We start from the raw sequence: 23233 nt of genomic DNA on the forward strand, positions 1-23233 counted from the left end.
GGTATAGTGTTGAATTACAAACGCAATCTTCTGATAAAATATATATTAAGTATACAACTCGTTTGGTAATCCGATATATTATTATGCTTAGAGAGTTATTTTCAAAATTAAATTCCGTAATAGTACTTAATATAAATCACAGGACATAAGATTTACATGTTAATCTTTGCAGATGGCGTCTTACTACTCTTATAAGCCATAATTTACCTACACTGTGCAGAGCTGCAGTGATCCAGATAGTTAGGTCCAAAATATATTTTAGAGTAACATAATATACTTCAGAGTAAGCTGATAAAAATAATATCAATAACATACTAAGTACGAAACCAAACCTATTTCATAATGTAGTTATAAAAGTATTGCATAGTTAAGAAATTTAGACGTGAACTTGAAAATTAATTTTCGCGCTAATTTGTGTATCTATATATGGGCACACGATTTAATGGGTACCTACACGTAGTCATTAATATTTTATTATCTTGTTGATTTGATTACACCTAATAATTTAAAAACTGTTATTAAGGCATTCTATTAATTAAAACATAAAATAATTGCCATATTAAATAATAATATTTTTTTGGACGAAAATTTATCATGTAAACATACAAGTTATTATAAAATGTTGTGTCAACATTTTGAGCAGTTCCAATAATAAGTTATAAATATTTATTTTTAGACATTCCTGAGCACTGCTATGGCAATCACTTACGAGACATAACATAGATTTTAGTAATTTATTATAAACAATCCTGCATCTCTACAATTGAATAATAACTGAAATAAGATTTAGTATTCTAGTTTAATATCCTATGTATTTAATTATAGTTAGTATATTGAAAAAAATGTTTTAATTATAATGACTAATGATGAAAGTATAACGTAAAGTATAAAGTTGAACAACTCTCACTCGCTTATAAAAATAAAGATATCATGGTTCATGAACCATTTACTTAAATAGTTAAAATAATATAGGTGTTAATAATACTGTATTTACAAATTAAAATTAAGAAATAATAATTGATAAGTTATATTATTGTAATGTTCTAATACATCATAATCCTACAATATGCCATGCTACATTTTTAACATAGTTTAATACTGACAATTCAATCGTGATGAGTTTATGATATGACATTGTATTTTTTTTTTATGTAAAACTGAAAATAACATTAAATTATATATTTGTGTACTATTTGAAAATATTTTTAATTTTAAGATGTTAAGTTTAATAAAATATATTTTTACTTGCTACTTAGCCCATAGTTTTTAATTGAATTGAGCTTAAATATAAATCTATAACACAAATGAAAATTACAATAAAATATAAATACATTAATATATATATTTTAATGAACGCATCTCATATAGAATAGGATTCCCGGCCTGCGCTACATGTTTTTATTATAATTTTTTCATTAGTTTGACATTTGGCTCGTAAGTATAACCCTATCTACGTATTTTGTTCCACTAGCCCTTTAAAAACGGCTCCCCTCGTTAATTTTTTCGTAAAAGAGGTTTGGTCAGTTTCAAGAAACAAAACACAATAAGAAGGGTTTTAAAATATATTAAGCCAGGGTTATTTCAAGGATTTTCGGTTTTCTTGAGTACAGCCTATTATATTATATAACATACATGATACATTACAAAATATAAATCAACATAAGTTAAAAAAGTTTTAAAAATGTGTTTGTTTGACAATTCGCACCAAATCTATATTTCTACATTATAATAAGTTATGTACATTTAAAAAAAATCAAACATTCAATCGATATCAGCGTTACATTTTTTTCGCGTTTAGTAGTCCTGAAAAGGACTGTTTTCGTTTTATAAACTAGTTATATTGCTACTGCTACTTCCTTGGAAAGGTTACAATCTTAGTCAATCGATTAAGACCTGTGCAGCACTAGGTCGATGACATTACCACGGCATAAAGAAAAAAAGTTACGCCGTATGCAGGGTGGACTACGTGCTAACTGCAGTGATCATCCAACTGTATGACACAATTTAACTTATGTAATAGAATAAATACATAATATTGTATATTATAGAAGTATAGAACTAAATAGATATAAATGGTGTAATGATAATGCAAAATATTTAAATAGACATAGATACTGGCATGTAATTATATAATTATTTACAACGATTGAAATCATTTTAATGACATTTTTTATTTTTCTACAACTTGTTATATAATATACCTACTATATTTTCTTTATTTGTAATTAAATTTTTGATTAATATTGTCATTTTATACCAATAAAATATACCTTCCTATATATTTGTATTTTAATGTAAGTATTCGTTTACCTAAATTGGCTAAAAAACCTAACCTGGCTCTACCTAGTGAATATAATATAAATATTACTATTTTGTAATTTTAAATTGAGTCATCACATTTGATAATTGATGTACATCAATCACACAATTAACAAAATTTTTAAAACCAATCAAAATTAATTTTGATCATAGAATTACATTTTGGATAGTTATTTAATAATACTAATGTATAATATATAGTTTCATTAACGCATTTCCAAAACATATTGTGTGATATAGTTTTATCAAATAATTTAGTATAGTACATAATTGTATTTTAGTTGGAATACGTATGTAGTAATTTATTTATATAGCCTATGTAGTAATTTATACTCTATAGCAAAAATGTTACTAAAAATATTTAAGAAATAAATGAATAAAGTTTTATTGCATAGATTTTAAAATAATATATTTTAGTCATTAAAAGAAAGAATTTGAAAAAAGTTAAATAATGTAATATTATTTTCCTCGTACATTTGTACATTACACATATTATTACAAACATATACATAAATTGTATAGTTGCATTATATTGTACTTAACCTATTATATTCAGCTACAAAATAAAAATAATTGTGCCGACAACGTTTCATAAACCTATTTATATGGCTCTAGCCGCTCTATGTATAATTTATGTACGACGAAAAGATTTCTATTCTGTAAAAAGTATTTGAAAAATTCGTTCAAGCATATAATATACTTAATAGGTATTACCTATTCAGGAATATTCTAACATTTTGGTTCAATTAGATCCGGATTTCTCTCATAAATTTAACGCTTACCAACTGCATTTATATTATTCACTGCCCATTTTATATTAACAAAATCTGTTTTTTTTTCGAAAGATATTAAACAGCTGTATAAATTATAATTCATTTATAGATTCATAGATCAAATTATTATAATTTTTTTTTACAAAAATGTACGTGCATAATAAAATGATATAAAATGATGTACTTACAAAAGTTACAACCTCCGCGAAACACACTTACCTATCAATTACAATTTTTTGTCGCTGTGTGATACATTCTATTAATATATTTAGTAAATTATGTGGTTAATGGAAAACAGTCGCAGAAACAATCTGCAAACATCACATATAATTTGTAAGATATTGTATATTTTAAAAATAATGCACGCGTATACGCGGTATATTATGTTTTACACTTACACATAAAAATAATAAACGTTGTAAAAATAATAAATATAATATGTTAGATATATCTCTTATTATGACGTTCGAGATTTAATCTGACGTGTAAAATTGAAATAGGTGTTGCGAGCGAGTATGTTGCTACATACGCCTAAATACATATAACCCGATTCTCGTTCGTGTTTTACTGATAAAAAAAAAACTACATAACATCGCAGAGCTTATGGAAAATTACGATTTGGACGTCGTTTTAGTAAAAATCGTTCGAGCATCATCACTGTAAGATAATATATTTTGCAGGATAACTTGTTGAACGTACGATTTAATCGTTGCGCACTATACTCGTACTTTTAAAGCCAGTACATATTATTATTATATAATTTTTTTTCTCAAAATTATCACAGTTATCCGTGTGAGTCGATTTATTATTTTCAATAAGACTATATTTATTTGTATAGTTGTTATAATATAACAAATTGTAAAAAAAAAAAGTGTGATATAAATTATATAATATTATATTTGTTTTTAATTTCAGACAATATGAGAGTATACTGAAAAATAATACTCGTCGACGTTGGCATAGTTCGATACCTAACCGTATGGATTAATAGTGGATTTTTAGAGTAATTGCTGCACATATATATATGTGATATTAAGACAAAAATAGTATAGCCATACAGGGTTGCTTCACCACTGCATTTGGTAGTAAGTACATTCATTTTTAGTAATACTTAATTTTCTTACAGAACCATATTATTACACAATCATATGTGCTGACATATTATACCCGACTGCAACAATTACTACTATTAATTGGTGAAAATCCGATCACATGGGTATACTATATGTTAGTAAATTAGCTTATAGATAGGTACTTCATACGCTTATACATAATATAATAATATATGACACATCATGTTCAGTTTCGGTAAAATAAAATAAACATGGGATGTAGAACAGAGATAAAATTAATCACCGGTTTAGCTGGGTTATGATTACTTACCGCATTGCTGTTTTATATTTATCGTCCCGGTAACTAATTCAAATAAAGTAATCACGGCCCCACGTGTTATCTGATACATAAACGGTCATCACTCAACAACTTTCTGTCGGGGCCGACTGGCTTGACCACGAGAATTGATAATAAATAATAATAGTAAAAATATGAACAAGAGAACACGATTATAGGAGGTGAATAGCAAGGTTTAAATAAATAAAATTTATCGGCAAGAAGGGAGGTAGATAAGAAAAAATTTACGTTTATAGTAGTAACATTTTTGTAGATTATTATTTTGTACTTTTGATTTTTTATCAAGTTTTGTATTTAAATATAGAAATTATTTCAAAAGTGTATCCCTGTATACATAAAAAAATTTTAAATAATATGATCTTAGCGATAGGTTAAATGTTGTTGCGTACAAAGTATTAGTATAATACGGTCGATCCATAAGAAATTGTTTAAACAATTAGTATTGTTAATAATTTTTAATCAACTTATTTTACTAATTACTAGTATATTTTGTTATAAAATATAATTGGTTTTCATAAGTAGGTTCACCATAAATCATAAATGCAAGTTGGTGTATTCATCTTCATAACTATTTGATTCATGGTTCAGGATTGTGAAATAAACGTGTTTAGTAAAATAATCAATTATATAAGTATATAAAAAATCTTATTTTGTCATAAAAATGTATAAAGTATTCATAGGTACTTAGATTATGTTATTCCATGTATTCATTTTTCACTGTTTTGTTTCCCATGGTGGTACTGTAACCGAGGTTACCATACAAATAAAATAGTTTCATTATTTTACATTTTATGTTATTAAGTTTTAAAAAGATTATTTTAAAATGGTACTGAGAATAATTAATTTTTGACTTTAAAATGTAAATCCAATTAGAAATCAGGAATAGTCTCAAAGTTGAAAATCAAAATACTTTTTTTTACTAATTGTTTTCAGACACTTCATTCGTAAAATCAATACATTTATAACTAAATTAAAAATCTAAAATTTGGTTGATAATCTACAGAATTAAATAAAACCTATAATTAATAACTATATTTTAATATGCGAGTATCATTTGGTAAACCTATGTATTATAATCTATGGACGTAAATATTTAAAAATTTATATTTAATTTGTAATATATAATATTTATAAATTGCTTAAAAAAAAAAAAAAAACAATAAATAAATATACATAATAATATGATAGTTTTAGAATATTTTAACTAAACAATATTAAATGTAGGTATATCCTGTGTCATAATAATTATAAATCAAAAAATTAAAATTAAACAAAAATAGCATGTGTTATGAAGACTTAATAGGTATATTATATTATTTACTACAGTAATAAAAAAATACATACAAATTGTATTACATATTATAAAAACGTAATTAAAATAAAAAAATTAACATTTAAAAAATAACAATTGTAAATTTAATAGGTAAGTATACGATATAAAAAAATTAAAATTTTAAAAAGTATAAAAAAATCTATAAAGGTTTTCTGCCTTTGAGGTATTATAAAAAAATGTTTGAATGAATTAATAATATAAAATAATTAACATTTATGTAAATTTAAGAAATCTTAGTTGAGTTGTGTACTTGTACAATTTAGTAAATTAAGTGTAAGACTGAAAAATAAATCTTGTAGTCGGATTAATGTTGTCAAACAAAAATAAATTCTTTTAAAATTTATAATCAATACAATCATGTAAAAGCAATTTACAAACAAACCAATTATAGGAATTTCGATTACATAATATAATATCTTATTATTTTATTATCTTATTATCTAAAGTGGTTAAATACTCATTGAGGTGTTCTTCGCTAGGAAAATAGTAATTTAAATATAAGTTGAAAGTAAATGAACAAGGTGTAACAATAGTAGTTTCAAAAATGTGTACAAGTTTCTCTCTGAAAAAAAACAGTAAAATAGTTTACACATAATGATAAAAAAGTTGTTAGTGAAAATGTTTGATAAAAAATTCACTTTATTTTCTTCCATTTTTCATCATCTAATTTCGTTTTATCACACCGTCTCTCATATCGTTTAATAATTTGTTCAATAATTTCTGACACTAAATCGAGTTTGCTCTGGATTTTGTTAAAAACCTACAAATATTAATAAAACTATGTTAATGTAACTATAATATTTTGGTGCCAAATTATTTAAATAGTTCGCGAAATAAAATAGCACTATTTTCGTGCATACTTATGTGGAATATAACGTAAACGTGGTATATTATTATTATTTTTTTTTTTTTTTAGATTTAGTATAAATTATAAATAATTAAAACAATAACTTTTCTCGGTTCATACCTGAGTTAAATAACGCTTTATTTCACCAACATAGTCTGTATCTTCGGTGTTCAATAACAGACACCCTAAATCGTTAAACATCTTATTCATGTTTACTAGATACTGCATGGGTTTCAGAAGAACATCCAACATAGTACAGCTGTCCTTACCCACTAAATACGTGGTCTGGATGAACTTATTTTCTTTAGCTTTATTGTTTTTCCTGTGTAAAATTGTATAAAATATAAAACCAATGCAAAATCAATAAAATGCCTAAGTATGAAATAACACATAGTTTCTTCTACCTAGTCGAACATAATTAGAAATAGGCATCTATATATTATAAACGGTTTCAGTAATTTGTTTTATTATTTCACTGTTTTAATGTACTTACACAAAATTTAATTATTTGCAGATGATAATTATACGTTTCAATATGAATAAAGTTTTATTACCTTTATCGAGCATAAATATATGTTGCGTTCCATTAAATTTATCACATATGAACTTGTGCATACAAAATAGCTTAATAATATTCTATTTGTAGGTATTTTACGACACACGACGTATGTTCTAAGAATATTGTACATGAACATAATAAATGCCGAATCTCGCAAATGGAATAAATTTGATAGGTTATGAACAGATTAGAATCAGGTAATATTTAACAGTAAATAATAGCATAATATGGGTACTAAAAAAAAGAGTAATAGGTTAGAATAAAAAGAAACCATAGGTACTTACCTAGTACATTATAATATATTCTATATACTACTAATATTCTTGGAATAAAAATAGTATAATTTAATATGTAAATATCTACATAGATACATAGATACTAGTATAATACATATATAATATTATTAGTATTACCATTAAACTGGCGTCAAACGTATAAACGTACTTATCTTATCTAAGCCCGTGTAGGAATTCGTAGGTCATGTGATATTTTATGTTCATAATCTTCAAAATAATAATAATACCTACTAAAAATCATTAATAAGTAATTACAAAATTGAAGATTTAAAAATAGTTGTTTGTTATAAAATATACATCGGAAATTTTGGAATAAATTTATTAAAGTATTTTTTCATTGAAATATACGTGTTTCTACGAATTTTTTTTATTTAATTTTGAACAATATAACAACCTGTACACAAGTTAAAATAAAAAAGTAAATAGTTATAATATTATAATATTTACAGATTACATTAATACCATCACTACCCTGTTAACTATATACTTATGAATATAAAACGAGTATCCAATAGATCACAACATTTTTCACTGAAGCATATTTAGTGGAAATCGCCGGATGCGACATAAAGTCAAGGTGCACGCAACTGCTTTCGAAATATCGTGGGATATTTTACGGCTCAACACTCGTGTGTTGTGCTTTATTCATTTTAATGTATTGTAACAATATGCGCCGTAAAATTACAGTGCGGAATAAATGCCGCGTGTTAAAAAAACGCCCATGTATTCCCAGCCTTATACCAATGATGTAAATATTAAATGTATATTTTGTGTAAAACGTATAAGTAAACTTGGAATATTTTAGGTAGGTATTTTTCTTAGTTGATTTCAACCACGTAGTAGTACAAAACTTAAATAGTTAAATCGCATTCTCTTCGTCATACTTACATGACTTGAGCCAAACACTTCATCACGGTGACCACGTTGTGTGTGTACAATTGATAGTATTTGTACTGTGTCATGACGTGTTCACGCATGACTCGGACCAGATTTCCCAACAGCACATCCGTTTTCCATGCGGCCGACAGCTTTTGTACAACACTTTCAGACGAAACGACCACTTTATAAACAATAATTATACCATTTAGAACCGATTATAGATGTTTTAGTTTAGTTTTAATATATTTTTTCTTTTAGATTCTGAAAAGATTGCGAGATGAGAGTAAAACAGTTGTACAGTTTTCAGCTTTAGAAGCAATATGCCAATAACAAATTTTCGAGTTAGTTAGATAAAAAATCTCAAAAATTAAGTGTTTCTGATTTTTATAGCACTTAAAAAATATTAAGAATTTTTTTTTTTAAATATTTGAAATTCAAATTTTAACATCATACATCAATACCATTAGAATTTGAAAAATGATTTTGTGATTGAAAATTATAGTTTATACCTAATAGTCTTGAAAATTGAATACCTACAGGAATCCTTTTAAGTTTTTCTTACAGTACCTCACCTAAACATTTCAAAAATACAAACTCACATATTTATTTTAAAGAAATTTCAAGTTTAAATTTCGATTTCGATCTAAATATTACTTTATTGTAATTTAAAAAATATTATTTATAGGTACTTGAAACATTTTACTTACGTTTATTATTATTTAATTTAAGTAATGCAAATTTAAAAATATTTTGATTGTTTTAAAGCTATTTATACCACGAAATTATTTACACAAGTGTAAGGGTCGTTATTAACCTATAAATAAATAAAAGTTATTACCCATCATAATTGTAGTATCGACCATAGACTATAATAAAATATCTTGAAAAATAATGGTGCCAAATCATCACTTTTCAGAATCATTTTTTGTATGTAATAACTAATAATCTGTTATTAAATTAAAATTTAATACACCCACGAAAGTGAACTACTCATTGATAAGGGACAATTGAACTTAAATACATACCTAATAAAGAGAGTTTTCTATTTTTTTTTACTGACTTTGAACAAGATTATGGAGCAACGATTGTCGTAATGCTTTTTCTACATTCAGATCGCATGTTATTAGGTCCATGATGACTGGCACACAATCGCTGAGCATGGTCGAGTTGGCTGTCTCTTTTTGGAGTATTTCGAACTTTTTAATGTAAACAGCCATCCTCCCTCCAGCCAAACGTTCTATGGACCGAATTGAACAAATTATTAATATACATATATTAACAAATCTAACCACGAAATTAATTGCGTTACTTACCAAGTAAAAATTCGTAATTATTGATTTTGTCCTGGTTGATCCAACTTTTGTCCATCGTGTGTAGCTACAGTCATGAGTGTAAATAGTATTCTATTTCTGTGATCACAGCGCAATGATATACATCAGTTAACTTGAGTTTTACTTCAGTTTTGAATCTTCCACCCAAAAACACCTTAAACATTCCCACAAAATTGTAATTCTATATTGGGACGACCTAAATTATTATTATTTAGCCACTCGTACACCGTGGAACATTCTTAAATATGCTGCGACGACTGAATGATTAGAAACGTTCTAGTAATCCAGCAACTATAATAGATGGTCGATGAAGTGTTTCATCACCTTGGAGTTTGGAATTTATCCGTTATCAGTTGTGTCTAAGGAAGATAATCATTAACAGAATTCGAGTAATACGTAATAATTGTGTGACAACGAAATTAAATCGAATTGCTATATTTATCGATATTTTGTGTTTGTTTACTTGTATAATAAATGTGGGAAACTAACATCAATTAAATTTTATATCAGTAAAAATTCATTATCATTTGGTATTTATAATTATGTCATACATTTATTTTGTTACACTTTATGAACATTGAACGCGTTTATTTATAGTAACAAATGATAGATGTAAGTATACAACACTATAAAATTTACTTATTATAATTTATAAGTTATAACTCATATCAGTTGCGTAACATAATAACTAAATATGGTCAGTTCCCAGGGGTTGTATGTTAATACATCTGTAGGTTAAACAACCCCCTACAAAATACATAATTTATTTAAGTAAGTGATAAATAATTAAAAATTAAATTAATAATTAAGAATAACCAGGACTTAACAATAATACAAACAATTTATTTTTTTTCCACACATTCAATTCATTAAATATTGTTCACATAAAATATAAGTAATTGTGATCTATAAAGAATATACATTTTAAATAAATTAAAAATCTAAAACAGCATAAAAAAAATAAACCTCAGTTAAAAATCATTTGTAATTTTAACTACCTAAATAAGAATTCGAGTAATTCAATCCTAAATTAAAAAATTACTGATATCAATATATCAAACCAATACCTGTTATTTTATGATTCTTAATACATTCCAGCATTTTTTTGTTTCCAATCATCAAATATAAATTATTATAACCAATTATCTATATGCATATAATATTATCATCATTATATTTTAAATTTCAGAAATATGAGTACAATTAGTGACACATATCTGAATAGAGATAATATTTTTGTCTGACAATAATTATATTGATAAACAATAACAATAAAACATAATATATCTATGAATTCCAATACAATTAACAATGCCTAATAAATATTATTATTAGGTACATATAACATATATAGTATTGTACACTATTACTGCAGTACTAAATACACTGTTGAAATACTAACTTATACAATATTATGTAAATATAGCAGCTAAATGAATTCATTTTGAACATGAAAAATTAGTAAATTTATGATAATTTGATAGGCAAGTTGAATTTATATAAGTATTATGTCTGTATAAATTTTCAATCAACGGATCCTCATAAATTTACACTGTATATCAATTTAAAATTTTAATCAATTTTGCGAAAAAAAACAAAAAGTTGCTAATATTCAATAATTATATAATCTATAATAATATGTACGTATATATTTTTAGCTTTCATTAAATAATTAGTTTATTTATTTTGTTACAAATTTTAAGTAATTGTCCGAAAAATTGCATCCCTTAATCCTCATAATCTTTATACACTACCCAGTTTCTTTATTTTTGATAATATACAGTACAAAGTACATAAGGTAAGGTTAAAGGCAAATTATATTATATCTCAGTTTTTATCCTTTGTCAATAAAATTATGTTTATCAAGAATTAGATTTGCAATACTATTTTTTTTGTTTATATAGTTTTTTTTTTAATAAACACATACTTATAGTAATATTGCAAGTTCTCAAACAGAACTTAAATTGTATTATTCAAAATATTTCTGATGTTATTAGAACTTAAAAAAAAAAATAATTGTTCACTCACGAAAATCGTGTTATATTTTGGAATAGATTATAAGGATAAGATAAATGTGTATGTTAAAAAAATGCTATGCAATTTTAACTTGAAAAAGTCAACTAAACCTTGACAAACTAAAGACGTTATTGAAACAAATACTAAGTAAGTACCGTTTTCCTTGACTTAGTAAAATAGCTATTAGTAGGTATATTATAAAAATAAACTTTGCTTAATATCTCAATGTTCAAGTACACATATTATCCGAATCTACTACAATTGAAATTTGATTGCATGCGTACAATAAGTGTATAAACTAAATAGTCGTTATTGGACAATGAACAACTATTACCTATTATGTTTATCTAATTTAAAATATATCAAAAATAATTTTTAGTGTTTTGTTTTGTAGCTTTATTTTGTTTAAGAAGCATTAGTAAGTACCGACATTTTCAGTTCAACGACTTAAACATATTCAATTATATTATACCTACTTCCAATAAGATAACAATCATTCCATGTTTAATTAAATTTTTTTCATTATTTAGTCGAAGTTTACCCGATAAACATAATCAGGGTATGTAGAGCGCTAATCTCCGTTGTATGACTAATATTTAGTGCTTACAGAATAAATATCATTATAAATATTTATAATTATTTTGTTCTTAGTTAGTATGCCTGGTTTTATTAAACAAATACGATATGTCAACGTACTTTTAACCATACTTTTTGTCCTGTATTTATTTATACATATCTATATTAGAAGTCTTGATGAGTTTATTTATATTTAATATTATTAATAACTATACGTCATACAAATATTTAAAAAAAACTAATAGATCCACACACTATACCTATTGATAGCATTACCATTTTTTTCATAATGACGTGTTTAATATATAAAAAGTAATTAAAAGTATTTTTATACATTTAAAAATTGAAATGTATAAAATATTATATTGGTGTTTTTTCTAATAAAATTACTTAATTTCATTTACTCAATGAAAACATTTATGGGATATACATACTAATGTATATGTGTTGTATTTTTGTGTTTCAAAGTTAGAATAAGCAAATTGCATGTTTTCGCCATTTAAATATTATAACTAGTGCACTAGACATCATAATAGACGTCATGTTCATTAAAATAAATAAATAATTTTAATAATCGGTATTCCAAAATTTTTATAGGTTTGCTGTGAATACATTATTTGACAATTTATAATGGAATTCGTAATTGTATTTAGTGAAATATTTTATTGGTTGTAGTGTTGTTTTATTTTTATTTCTTAAATTTACCTTATTTCAATATTTATTGTGTAATTTGAAATTCATACATTTATTTATAAAGTAACATTTGTTATTATAATTAATAAATTAAATTATTTAAGCTTAAAACAAATAATTTACCAATAATGTTTTTGTTATCATTAAGTAAATATAGTTGGGGTTCGATAAAAATTAAGTTGGCATAACTTGAAATTAAAGTCTATAATATTCGTTTGGGAATTTGACACTGATTCTATAGTATACCTAGTAGAAAAGCAAATACAATATTATACAGAACGCATTTAAAATTGCATAAGTGAGTTTCCCACATTAACCATATTATATTAAAAAAGACTGTGAACCGCAGAAATTAAATAGTTATAAGTTGGGCAGAGACGTTTTAGGAACTAACAGAAAAATATTATAATAAAATTTAAAAATAAATAAAAATATAGGCCAACTAAATCTATTCGTGAACCTATATATATATATAAAAAAATAGTATTATTTATTTTTACATATAGTATCTACCTACATTTTAATTATATACAATTTAAAAAGAATTATATAACCAAGATTACACAAAATATTAAAATCGATAAGAAATTGCAGTATGTAATTCAAATTAATCATCTGATGATACTAAACGATGTAATAACCAAATTACAGAAGGACGACGACAATACTTCATTATTTACTCGACTGAAACTATCTAATATACCATAAACGCTTATGTTATTTAAATGCATATAGTCGTATTGAATAAAAACAAAATTGCCAAGTAATAAAACAATTTTTCCTGTGCTGATAACCTAATTGAATCATATTTAAACGCGTAGTTAAAAATAATATTGCCATATAATGTCAAATTAAATAAAAATACTAAAGGCTGTATAAAACTATAAAATATGCATACTTTCTGGAAAATCACTTGAGTATGGTTTTATAGCTAAAATATGTTTCTTTGGAACCTGGTTTTGAGAGGCCCCCGAGATCTCATATACCTGCATATAATATAATATAATAACTTATTTCCAATTCGAAACATTTACATGACTATATTAGAATAATGTTAGAAAAAAGCTAAATAAGAATTTTATATACCTACACGCAATAAAACTATACAATCGTATAACACATATACGACGTTTGCTAATATACTATCATAAGTTACACACATTAGTCATTAAACTTGCGACATTTTGACATAGATATTCTCAAATACACCATCAATGGTTTTTAAATTATCACATTTGCCATCAATCGGCGTTTATGTGGACAATACATAGACAGAAACAATGATTGCTAAAAATGACAACGTCATAATATATTAGAGATAAACATTATTGATACGCAATACTCACGGGGTATATTGACAATTGACATTTGTGATATTTACACTATTAACAATATTAAATCAATATTATAAATTCTTTCAGTGAACAAAAAAGAATAGTACAATCAATTACAATTATTATAAAAATGTAAAAACGACTGTACTGATACATCCGGCTATAATAACATGATACATGAATACATGATATACGTATGACGAATGGTATTTTTCGTCCATAGCAGAATTTTTAATCGCTGAAATTTATAACAAATGCGAGTACACTTGAATTCTGAATTTCATAATTTTACATGTATATTAGTGATTAGTACAATAATACCATAACATTTACAATTATTATTTCTCTTGTGAGTAAAGGTACTACGATGTATAGGTAGAGCATATCCGTTGTTCAGTGACAATAACACAGTATCAGCTATATAATACTATTACGGTTCGGTACAACGCGAGTGGTTTCGTTTTAGGAAGGAGGGGAAGAATTAAATCTAAACTGTGTATATCTGATTTAATAGGGTCATAAAATGAAAAAAAAAAAAATAAACGTATATGCTTTCGGCCGTGGTTTCTCGCGATAATTTTTAACGATCTCCCTTGTTTCAGAATATGTATAAATATTTGTGGTTTTTTTTTTTGTACCCCCGCTGGGCGTCTTAAGGGTAATTGCATTGTACGTAATATATACACTACGTTTTTTATGACATGTTTGACGGTTATTTAAATTGTGTACGATTTTGGGTTGGTACCTACTACAAAACACTCCATCTGATAGAGTCCCCTGCTCCTTTGACTTACCTACCAACAGCCATGCAGTTTTATTTATATTTGAAGATTTTTATATCGATACATTATAGAACCTTGTAGAACACTGAACACTCGTTATAATTATTTAACGTATTATTTCAGTCTTATTGTGTATATGATAAATCAACTCGTATTCGTAAATTAACAATTGACATGAGGTGCATGCCTTTGTACAATTATGAATTAATAATATACACGTATGCATATATTATTATATTACTATCATCTCGTGTGAATTTATTTCTTCTAACTATTGTAAATCGTATATACGGTAATTTATTAAAATATAAATATAATACCCCTTAGAGAAATGGAATGTTTCCAAAATATTCAAAATGAATAAAATATATTAAATGTAGATTTATATAAAACGCGCGTCACTGTAGTAATATTTTATAAAACGTATGCAAACGGCGAAACAACCGGGACCATTAACAACCGTGAAATCTTTGAGAATTCGTAATAAGTATACCGCTATAATAGGTATATTATAATATAATATAACCCAAACTATCTAAAATGAAGTATGTAATTAACATGCGTGAATAAAACATAGCAAGCGGGCACGCACGATTGATTCATCGGACTTGAACAAATAACACGCAACGTTATAATATGTGTTGTATATACTATTTGCGAAGGTTGAGAGTTTGATCGCAGTTTATTAAATATTAAGACGCACGTGATTTTTTTTTTACACATTGGTATATACGGATTAGTATACTGCAGTAATAAGAATAAAGCAACACGGTTTTAATAACACGATTCGACTATGACCTAATATCTGCAAAAATTGTCATTATGCTCGCCGTATACTTGTTTTCGTGATATATGTAATATTTCAAAATTAAGTAGCAATATAATATAATTTTCTATTGTATATTTGCGAAACTATCAACATTTATTCGTAGTAGTCACTACAAAATGGCAAAATGAACTGTAGTTTCAATTTTATTTCGAGCATTCTACGCAAGATTGTCTCAAACGACCAAAAAATCGGTTATTTATTAATTTACCAAGCAAACATTTTTTTTTTTATTGCTTCGATCGAAACCTAATTTTTTTTCAATATCAACAAACAATAATAATACATATTAACTTAATTTAAATTATAATGAAATCGTCAATTATATTTTCCTTATAACTTCTTGAAAATAGTAAATGCATCACGTATTATTTTACGTGATGTTGCGCTTGAATGTCGACAACTAAAAAATAACGTACTTAATATAGTTTATTATGTTTATATGTATATTAATGAAAGTTAGCTTAGAATTAACAAAATATATTATTAAAATATGTATACTCCGATAAATGTTATTAATAGGTAATAGGTATATAATATATATTATAATTAATACATTATGAAATATTTATCTATAAATTATAATAACAATACGGGTCACTAAACTGCTAATTATTCAAAAAGTTTAATTGATAATTAGTAATTAAATTACGTATTTCTAGTAAAAATGATTCGTAATTCGAATACAATTCTAAAATTATACGATGATACCAACTAAATCAATTAATACACATATAAACATAGTTTATCTAATCTAAATCATTTCAATTAAGGGCATTTTATTATTTGCAAGACTTATCTAAAGACTACAATAAACGAAACGTATCTATGTTCCTTGATCGTAATTAATTCACCGTACGACAACTAGCCACAATCATTTTACCAAATTACAATATTGATCACAAAGACCAATTTATTGGGAAATTATCAATAGTAAATAAATAGTCCATCATACCTTATTGATTTAGTAGCTATCGGGTGATATTCGTATAGGTCAGATGTCTCCAACCTTTTTTTAGGCATGCCAAACCTGGTATACGTTTTTTCATAACGGTCCGATATTTCTTAAGGAATTAATGAAATTGGAAAATAAATAATAAATAAGATTTATTCAGAATAATGTTTTCTATTAGTAGTTTGTATTAGTATATGAGTATGACTATAATAATAAATTCTAATGGCGGTTTGAGAGAAGTGAGAACATTTAAATTGTTTGAGTAGTTAACTCACCTTTTCAATAACATTACCTACCCAATCACTATCTTTGACACGTAGTGGGTACCTAAACATAAATCAGAATAGATAAAATCAACTTCACCAATTTTGTGATGTATATATTATATTATATATATATATATATATGTTTATACCGAAAATGCTGAAAATTTAAGCAATTAATATTTATAGTTAACTATTAAATATTTATGAGGATAATAATTATGTAAAAGGAAAGTAATACTTAAATGCATAAATTTAATTAAAATAAAAAAAAAAAATTAAAATTAAATATTTTTTTAGGTAGGTATATTTTAATATAATTTACTTGCTTTCTAAATATGAAATATTACTGTTTTATCTAATAACATAATCATTTATTTTATTAAGAATTGTTATGATTTCCTAATCGTAATACTTCCTGTATAACATACACGTGTCTATATAATATATATATACTATTCTGCGTTATAATTCTTGATTTAATATCAAAATTGATAAATTCCAATAGATCGTAGATGAAAAACATTTTTATTTTCTGAAGATCAGCTCACAATTTACATTCCCAAATAAACTCAGAAATCTTTTGTAAAAACTATACATTACAATATATTCTAGGGTAAGGTCAACTATAAAGAGGAACTTGAATCATTATATAAATTATTAACTTGAATTATAATTAACCATATGAGTTTGATATGAATGGATAGTATTATATTTTAATTCGTGATTCTTGATATGCGTGTGCATAGTATGCATAGTATCATAAATAATAAATACATCAACAAATCTTTATTATCTTTGTATTTAATCAATGTAATTGTGTATGTTCTATAGGCAGTAGACCATAATTGCTTTGCTTATAACGCCACTGAATGACATGATTGCACGAGTCGGTACAGTGCAAAATTTACTTCATAGTTCGAAGGCCGTACTCTGTTGGTAAAATGTTTTGTTTTTTATAATCGTAATTAATCTACAAAGTACGTTTTAAATTTTAAAATAAAAATAAAAAATGTACTTATTTATGAAGGTTTTTTAGACATAAAATAATGAGAGCATGAATACAAAATATATTAGACATATTTGGATATAAAAGTATAAAATTTAAAGGTCGTGTTAAAATACATTAAAAGTATGTTACAAATACTTCAAAGATTATTTAAATTTTAAAATTTAAAAACAATTAAATTACAGACTATACACTCAGTACCTGTTCAATTTCATGAAATACAATAATATAGAAGTAAATAAATTATTAAAATATTCGTAAAGTCGTATATAACTCAAACGTCTCAAACAGTAAATCATTTTCACAATACCATAATACAGTGGTCTAATTAAATTACGTATTTTAATATTTATAACTTAAAAACATTTAAAATTAATAGTTTAATGAACAATTGTGATCACAGGTTTTGCAAAGAACATTTTTGATTGCACCTTCATCTTTATGAAATTATGTGTACACAATATAATATGTAACTATTTTTATCACATAAAAAAATAAAGTACATATTGTTACTTGTTTAACACTTTAAATATATTAAACCCTATTTAAATTCAATAATTACTTGTATAATGATATATATTGATAAATATTGCAATATTTAAATCTAATTTTTCCGTCCAAAAACCATTCTTGAACATTGTTTTATTTAAAAATGGTGGAGATTCAATTAAGACTTACTTACTCTCGCTTACTATATGTTTTCAGTGTTATAACATATTCACCGCCTACCAAAATCTAAAAAACTACGATTCTCATATCATTAAATATGTCAAATGTAGTCTCATCTATTAAGATATTATTATTTATTTTAACCGTTCGGTTCAAATCTAGAAAAAATTCAACGTTACTATGTGGGCACTAAATAGTCAAGGTTAACACTGAACGGTCAAACAATTATATTAATAGTCTATAAGAACTGTCACGTTGGTCATTTTCAACAACTACTTTTATATTGAATAAAATTATAATTAACCTCGAGTTTTTTATAAAAAAAATTTTGATATTTTCTAGAATTCACCCTCGTTCGTGTCCTTACGTAGGATCATGTGGGGTAGTCATTCTATATATATAGGTCCACACTTCGATCTTATATATATATATATATAACAGATGATTAATCACTAATTAGTACTAGGTTTCCATTAGAATTTATAGCGTGATAATAATTCATTTAAACGGAAAAGTACACTAATTTGTTCCACAGTTATACGTCATATTGAAAATACACCTACAGATATACTAACATAAATATAACTACTTATAACTACTTCTAGCGTACATGTCGTTTAATGCGTATACAGTACACACCATATAAATTTTATAATTATAATATACATAAATCATAATTTCACGAATCAAGTATACTGCTACAACTATACATGGATTTATGACGTGTATAATTATTAATTTTACATGCTGGAATAATAATAATAATAATAATATTATATTTATCTCATCTATATTTTAATTGTAGCAAATGCAGCGAATCCGTAATAATATCTAGCGTAAATATATTCATTAAATTAACTTCTCGCTCGTTTCCATGCATGTAGGTTAATATACATAGATTATATCATTTATAAATATATAATAATACCCGTAATATACACTCCTATGTACGTATAAAAAATATTATATTATAACATATGATTATGCACCGTGTAAGTTAATCGATTTCCAATATTATTACGCTTGAGCATATAAGGTTTATTATAAGTACCTACACCGTGTGTTTCGTATGTTATGTAATGGTTATAGCTCGTACATTCTGAATTAATTCTTCTCCGTCCGCTGTAGACAACGATAAAAATTTTATTTACGCGAGAAAATCTTCGAAAATAATATTTTGAAAATCATGATATTATTTCCTGTGCCCATTATGTTACACAAAATAACTATATAATATCTCTAAATACCTACAACTTACAAAATATTACACGTGATTGATACGTTGCACTGTTTCGATAATAGAAATCATACCACTGAGACTACAATTCGATATGTGACTCCTCTCTCACATAATATAGTCACATCTATTATTGGAAATTCATAAGCGGATATTTTCGTTTACTAAGTAGGTATTATATGAGTTGCACTAGCAATGTGCAATTATCTATTTGATCATTGCCCGGAAGTGTTTCTCAGATGCGAATAACGCGAGAAGAGATTGCTGTTTGAATGGAGTTTGCCATGGAATCGGTCTCATTTGTATATAATATATTATAATAGTTTTCCACATCTGAATAATTGTTTTTTATTTGTAGGTCATTGTGGAGTAGCTTATATTATTATTGAGATCGTGACACATCGGTATAGTGACTGGAAATTATCTGTAGACATATAATATAATACTATACGTAATATTTGCACTATTATACGTTTAATATATTATATAGTAAATTCAATAAATAATTAGGAGGTGCCTATATAATTAGTTGAACACAAAGGGTTTCACGTACTTTAACCCTATTTTTATGAATTATATATTATTATCATTAAATAGTATATAAATATATAATAGCCCCTATTGCTTAGGGTATATTTTAATAATGAAACAACAGAGCACTATTTCTCAAATAATATTATTTAAATATAACAATAACATAATACATGACTTTTAATCGAATACTATAGCATTATCATATATATTATAAAAAAAAATTGTTATTTACTTTAATTCCGTGTTTTTATATAAAATGAAAATAAAATGTAGTCAGTAATATTGTAAACATAAATAATAATTCAAATGCGTACATCTTTTTTTTCATTAGATTAACCTAATTGTCTGTTTAATTTGACTATTTTCAATGTTACTTTATTACTTACATAATAATATTTAAAAATCGAAGTACATGTCCTAGAGCATCAGCTAAATACAGTTTTCAATATAAGACTTCAAAGAATTGTGTAAAGGGTAAACTTTAAAAAGCTTTCGATTTCAAACAATCAATAAATAATTAGTATAGATATTTATAACTTGTAAAGCCGTTATACTTTGTTCGTGTGATAATTCATTGAACGCATGATACGAAATTACTTAGTATTATAGTATTAATTGTAATAAACAATAATGTTCTAAAATTTAATATTGTACTTAGTACTCACTGTAATTTTTTCAATATTATAAATTGTGCTTTTTTATAGTTATGATAACCTACATTATAAAGTGAATTTTTTTCTACATTTAACGTAATACTCTAAGCTGTAAATTATAACACAATATTAATAATATCACCTAGTGTTACAAGGCTAGATATTGGGTAGTGGGGCGCTATGTGGGCTGAAGCTCAAGGGCACCTACAAATTTGGACCACCGACAGTTTTGTAATTATTTAAAGGTAAATACAGAAAAATATATTTTATTTAAACTTACATAATATACTAAAAATATATATATTATAATAAACTGTATGAAATAAAATTTTTGACTTAAAAATAATAAGTGTAGTGGAATTATTGTATGTTCTTAAATAAATGATCGATGTTTTCTACATAATAAAGGTTTAGATGTCATCCGCTGTGAGATTAATTTTAAGAAAAGTATATCAGGCAATATATTTTAATTATGAATAAAGCAACATTATTTTTTTATTATTTATTAAAGTCACGCTAATGTCCAGAAAATTTATATTTTCAATACATAACTAAAAAAACAACGTAATTCCACATGGTATTACTTACCGATTTTATTATTTAGAAAATTAAATAAATAATGTAATGAAATACTTGCAAATAGGTAGGTACTAAAAGCTATTTAAAAATAAAAATGTATTTTCCTGTTTATCTATTTGAAGTTCCCACAATACGTTCAAATCAACCATATACTTAAACCCATCCCTAATCGAATAATAATTATTAGTAGATATGTAAAATCAATTTTTCCGTTCCATTTGAACGATTAAGTACACAAAACATTTTGATTTTAATAATATATATTTTCATCGTTATATTTTACAGATAACACAAACAATTTCAATGAGAATTTTGATTTGTTCTCTTTTAAAATGTAAACACTAAACGAAATATGTCTATAGAGTATAGTTCAACAATAATATTATTATCTGCATAATATTATAACATTCTGGTTTTCTACCTAAGACAGAAAAAAACAAAAATTGAACCAAATCATAATATAAACGAAATTTCAGACTTTAAAACTTAACAAATATTATCTCTTATAATAATTATTCATATGTACACATATTATAATTTGTATTCAATATCCAATTAATAATCTATATTTTTTAGCCAACCATAAATAACAACCGTATTATTATTGTAATTTTTGGTCAAATGACAGTACCAATTAAATTTTTTTAATACATATACATTAATAATATCATCTATTTATAATTGTCTTATTATATAAGTTATAATTGATAATAACGAATATATAATATTTATATCATCATCATACGCTAAAGTCGTGGAATCGCGTGACTTCATTATTAAGATATACCGCGGACATGACATAGGTGCGATCAAATAAGTATCATGCAGCTACAACACTGTATAATAATATAATCGTCTTTAGTTTCACACCTATTCATTTGTTCGGTCAGAACTGCCAATAATCAAGTTTAATTTTCATTACAATACGATCATCATAATTATTATGTATTACTACATCGAAATAAACGTGATTGTATAAAATCACCCAGGTCCACAATACATTATTAATTTGCATGTAAAGATGTCCAATACTAGGTAGTAAGACAGTAAGTACCAGATACTTATATATATTTTATGTATTTTAATTAGATATAGGTATTTTTATATTGTAATATTTTCGATGTCATTGGCTGTATCGTAATATGAATATTAATATATCGAGACTGATAAACCTGCAGAAAACTCGTTGATATAGAAATTATTGTCGTCTACCGACTTAAAGCATCTTTCTCGTATGTTTATTGGTTAGTAATTATATTAATTCATTATAGTAAAATTAGTGAGACATAAAATTTTAATATTCATCATGGATTGTGATTGGTTGTTTATAAATTATAATATTACATCAGACAATTATATA

At 25.2% G+C, this 23233-nt stretch overlaps 1 protein-coding gene and 1 long non-coding RNA gene across 3 annotated transcripts in view; one reads left to right on the forward strand and one right to left on the reverse strand.

Annotated features, from left to right (window-relative positions):
- Window positions 1-8451, forward strand: part of LOC126551335 (uncharacterized) — a 37796-nt gene extending 29345 nt beyond the window's left edge. For both annotated transcript variants that reach the window (XR_007605221.1, XR_007605220.1), the window contains 3 exons: window positions 4008-4177; window positions 7329-7438; window positions 7987-8451. This is a non-coding gene — a long non-coding RNA (uncharacterized LOC126551335). The remainder of the gene's footprint in view (window positions 1-4007; window positions 4178-7328; window positions 7439-7986) is intronic.
- LOC114122247 (uncharacterized) lies at window positions 5977-10200 on the reverse strand. Its single transcript, XM_027984854.2, has 6 exons — window positions 9730-10200; window positions 9477-9653; window positions 8426-8597; window positions 6803-7004; window positions 6474-6595; window positions 5977-6397 (listed from the first exon to the last, which is right to left on the reverse strand). Exons 1-6 carry the CDS (start codon window positions 9782-9784, stop codon window positions 6256-6258), a joined length of 870 nt encoding a protein of 289 aa, XP_027840655.2. The 5' UTR covers window positions 9785-10200; the 3' UTR covers window positions 5977-6255.
- Window positions 10201-23233: the final 13033 nt, after the last annotated feature.

This window comes from Aphis gossypii, chromosome 3 (assembly GCF_020184175.1).
Source record: "Aphis gossypii isolate Hap1 chromosome 3, ASM2018417v2, whole genome shotgun sequence".
Classification (NCBI taxonomy): domain Eukaryota; kingdom Metazoa; phylum Arthropoda; class Insecta; order Hemiptera; family Aphididae; genus Aphis; species Aphis gossypii.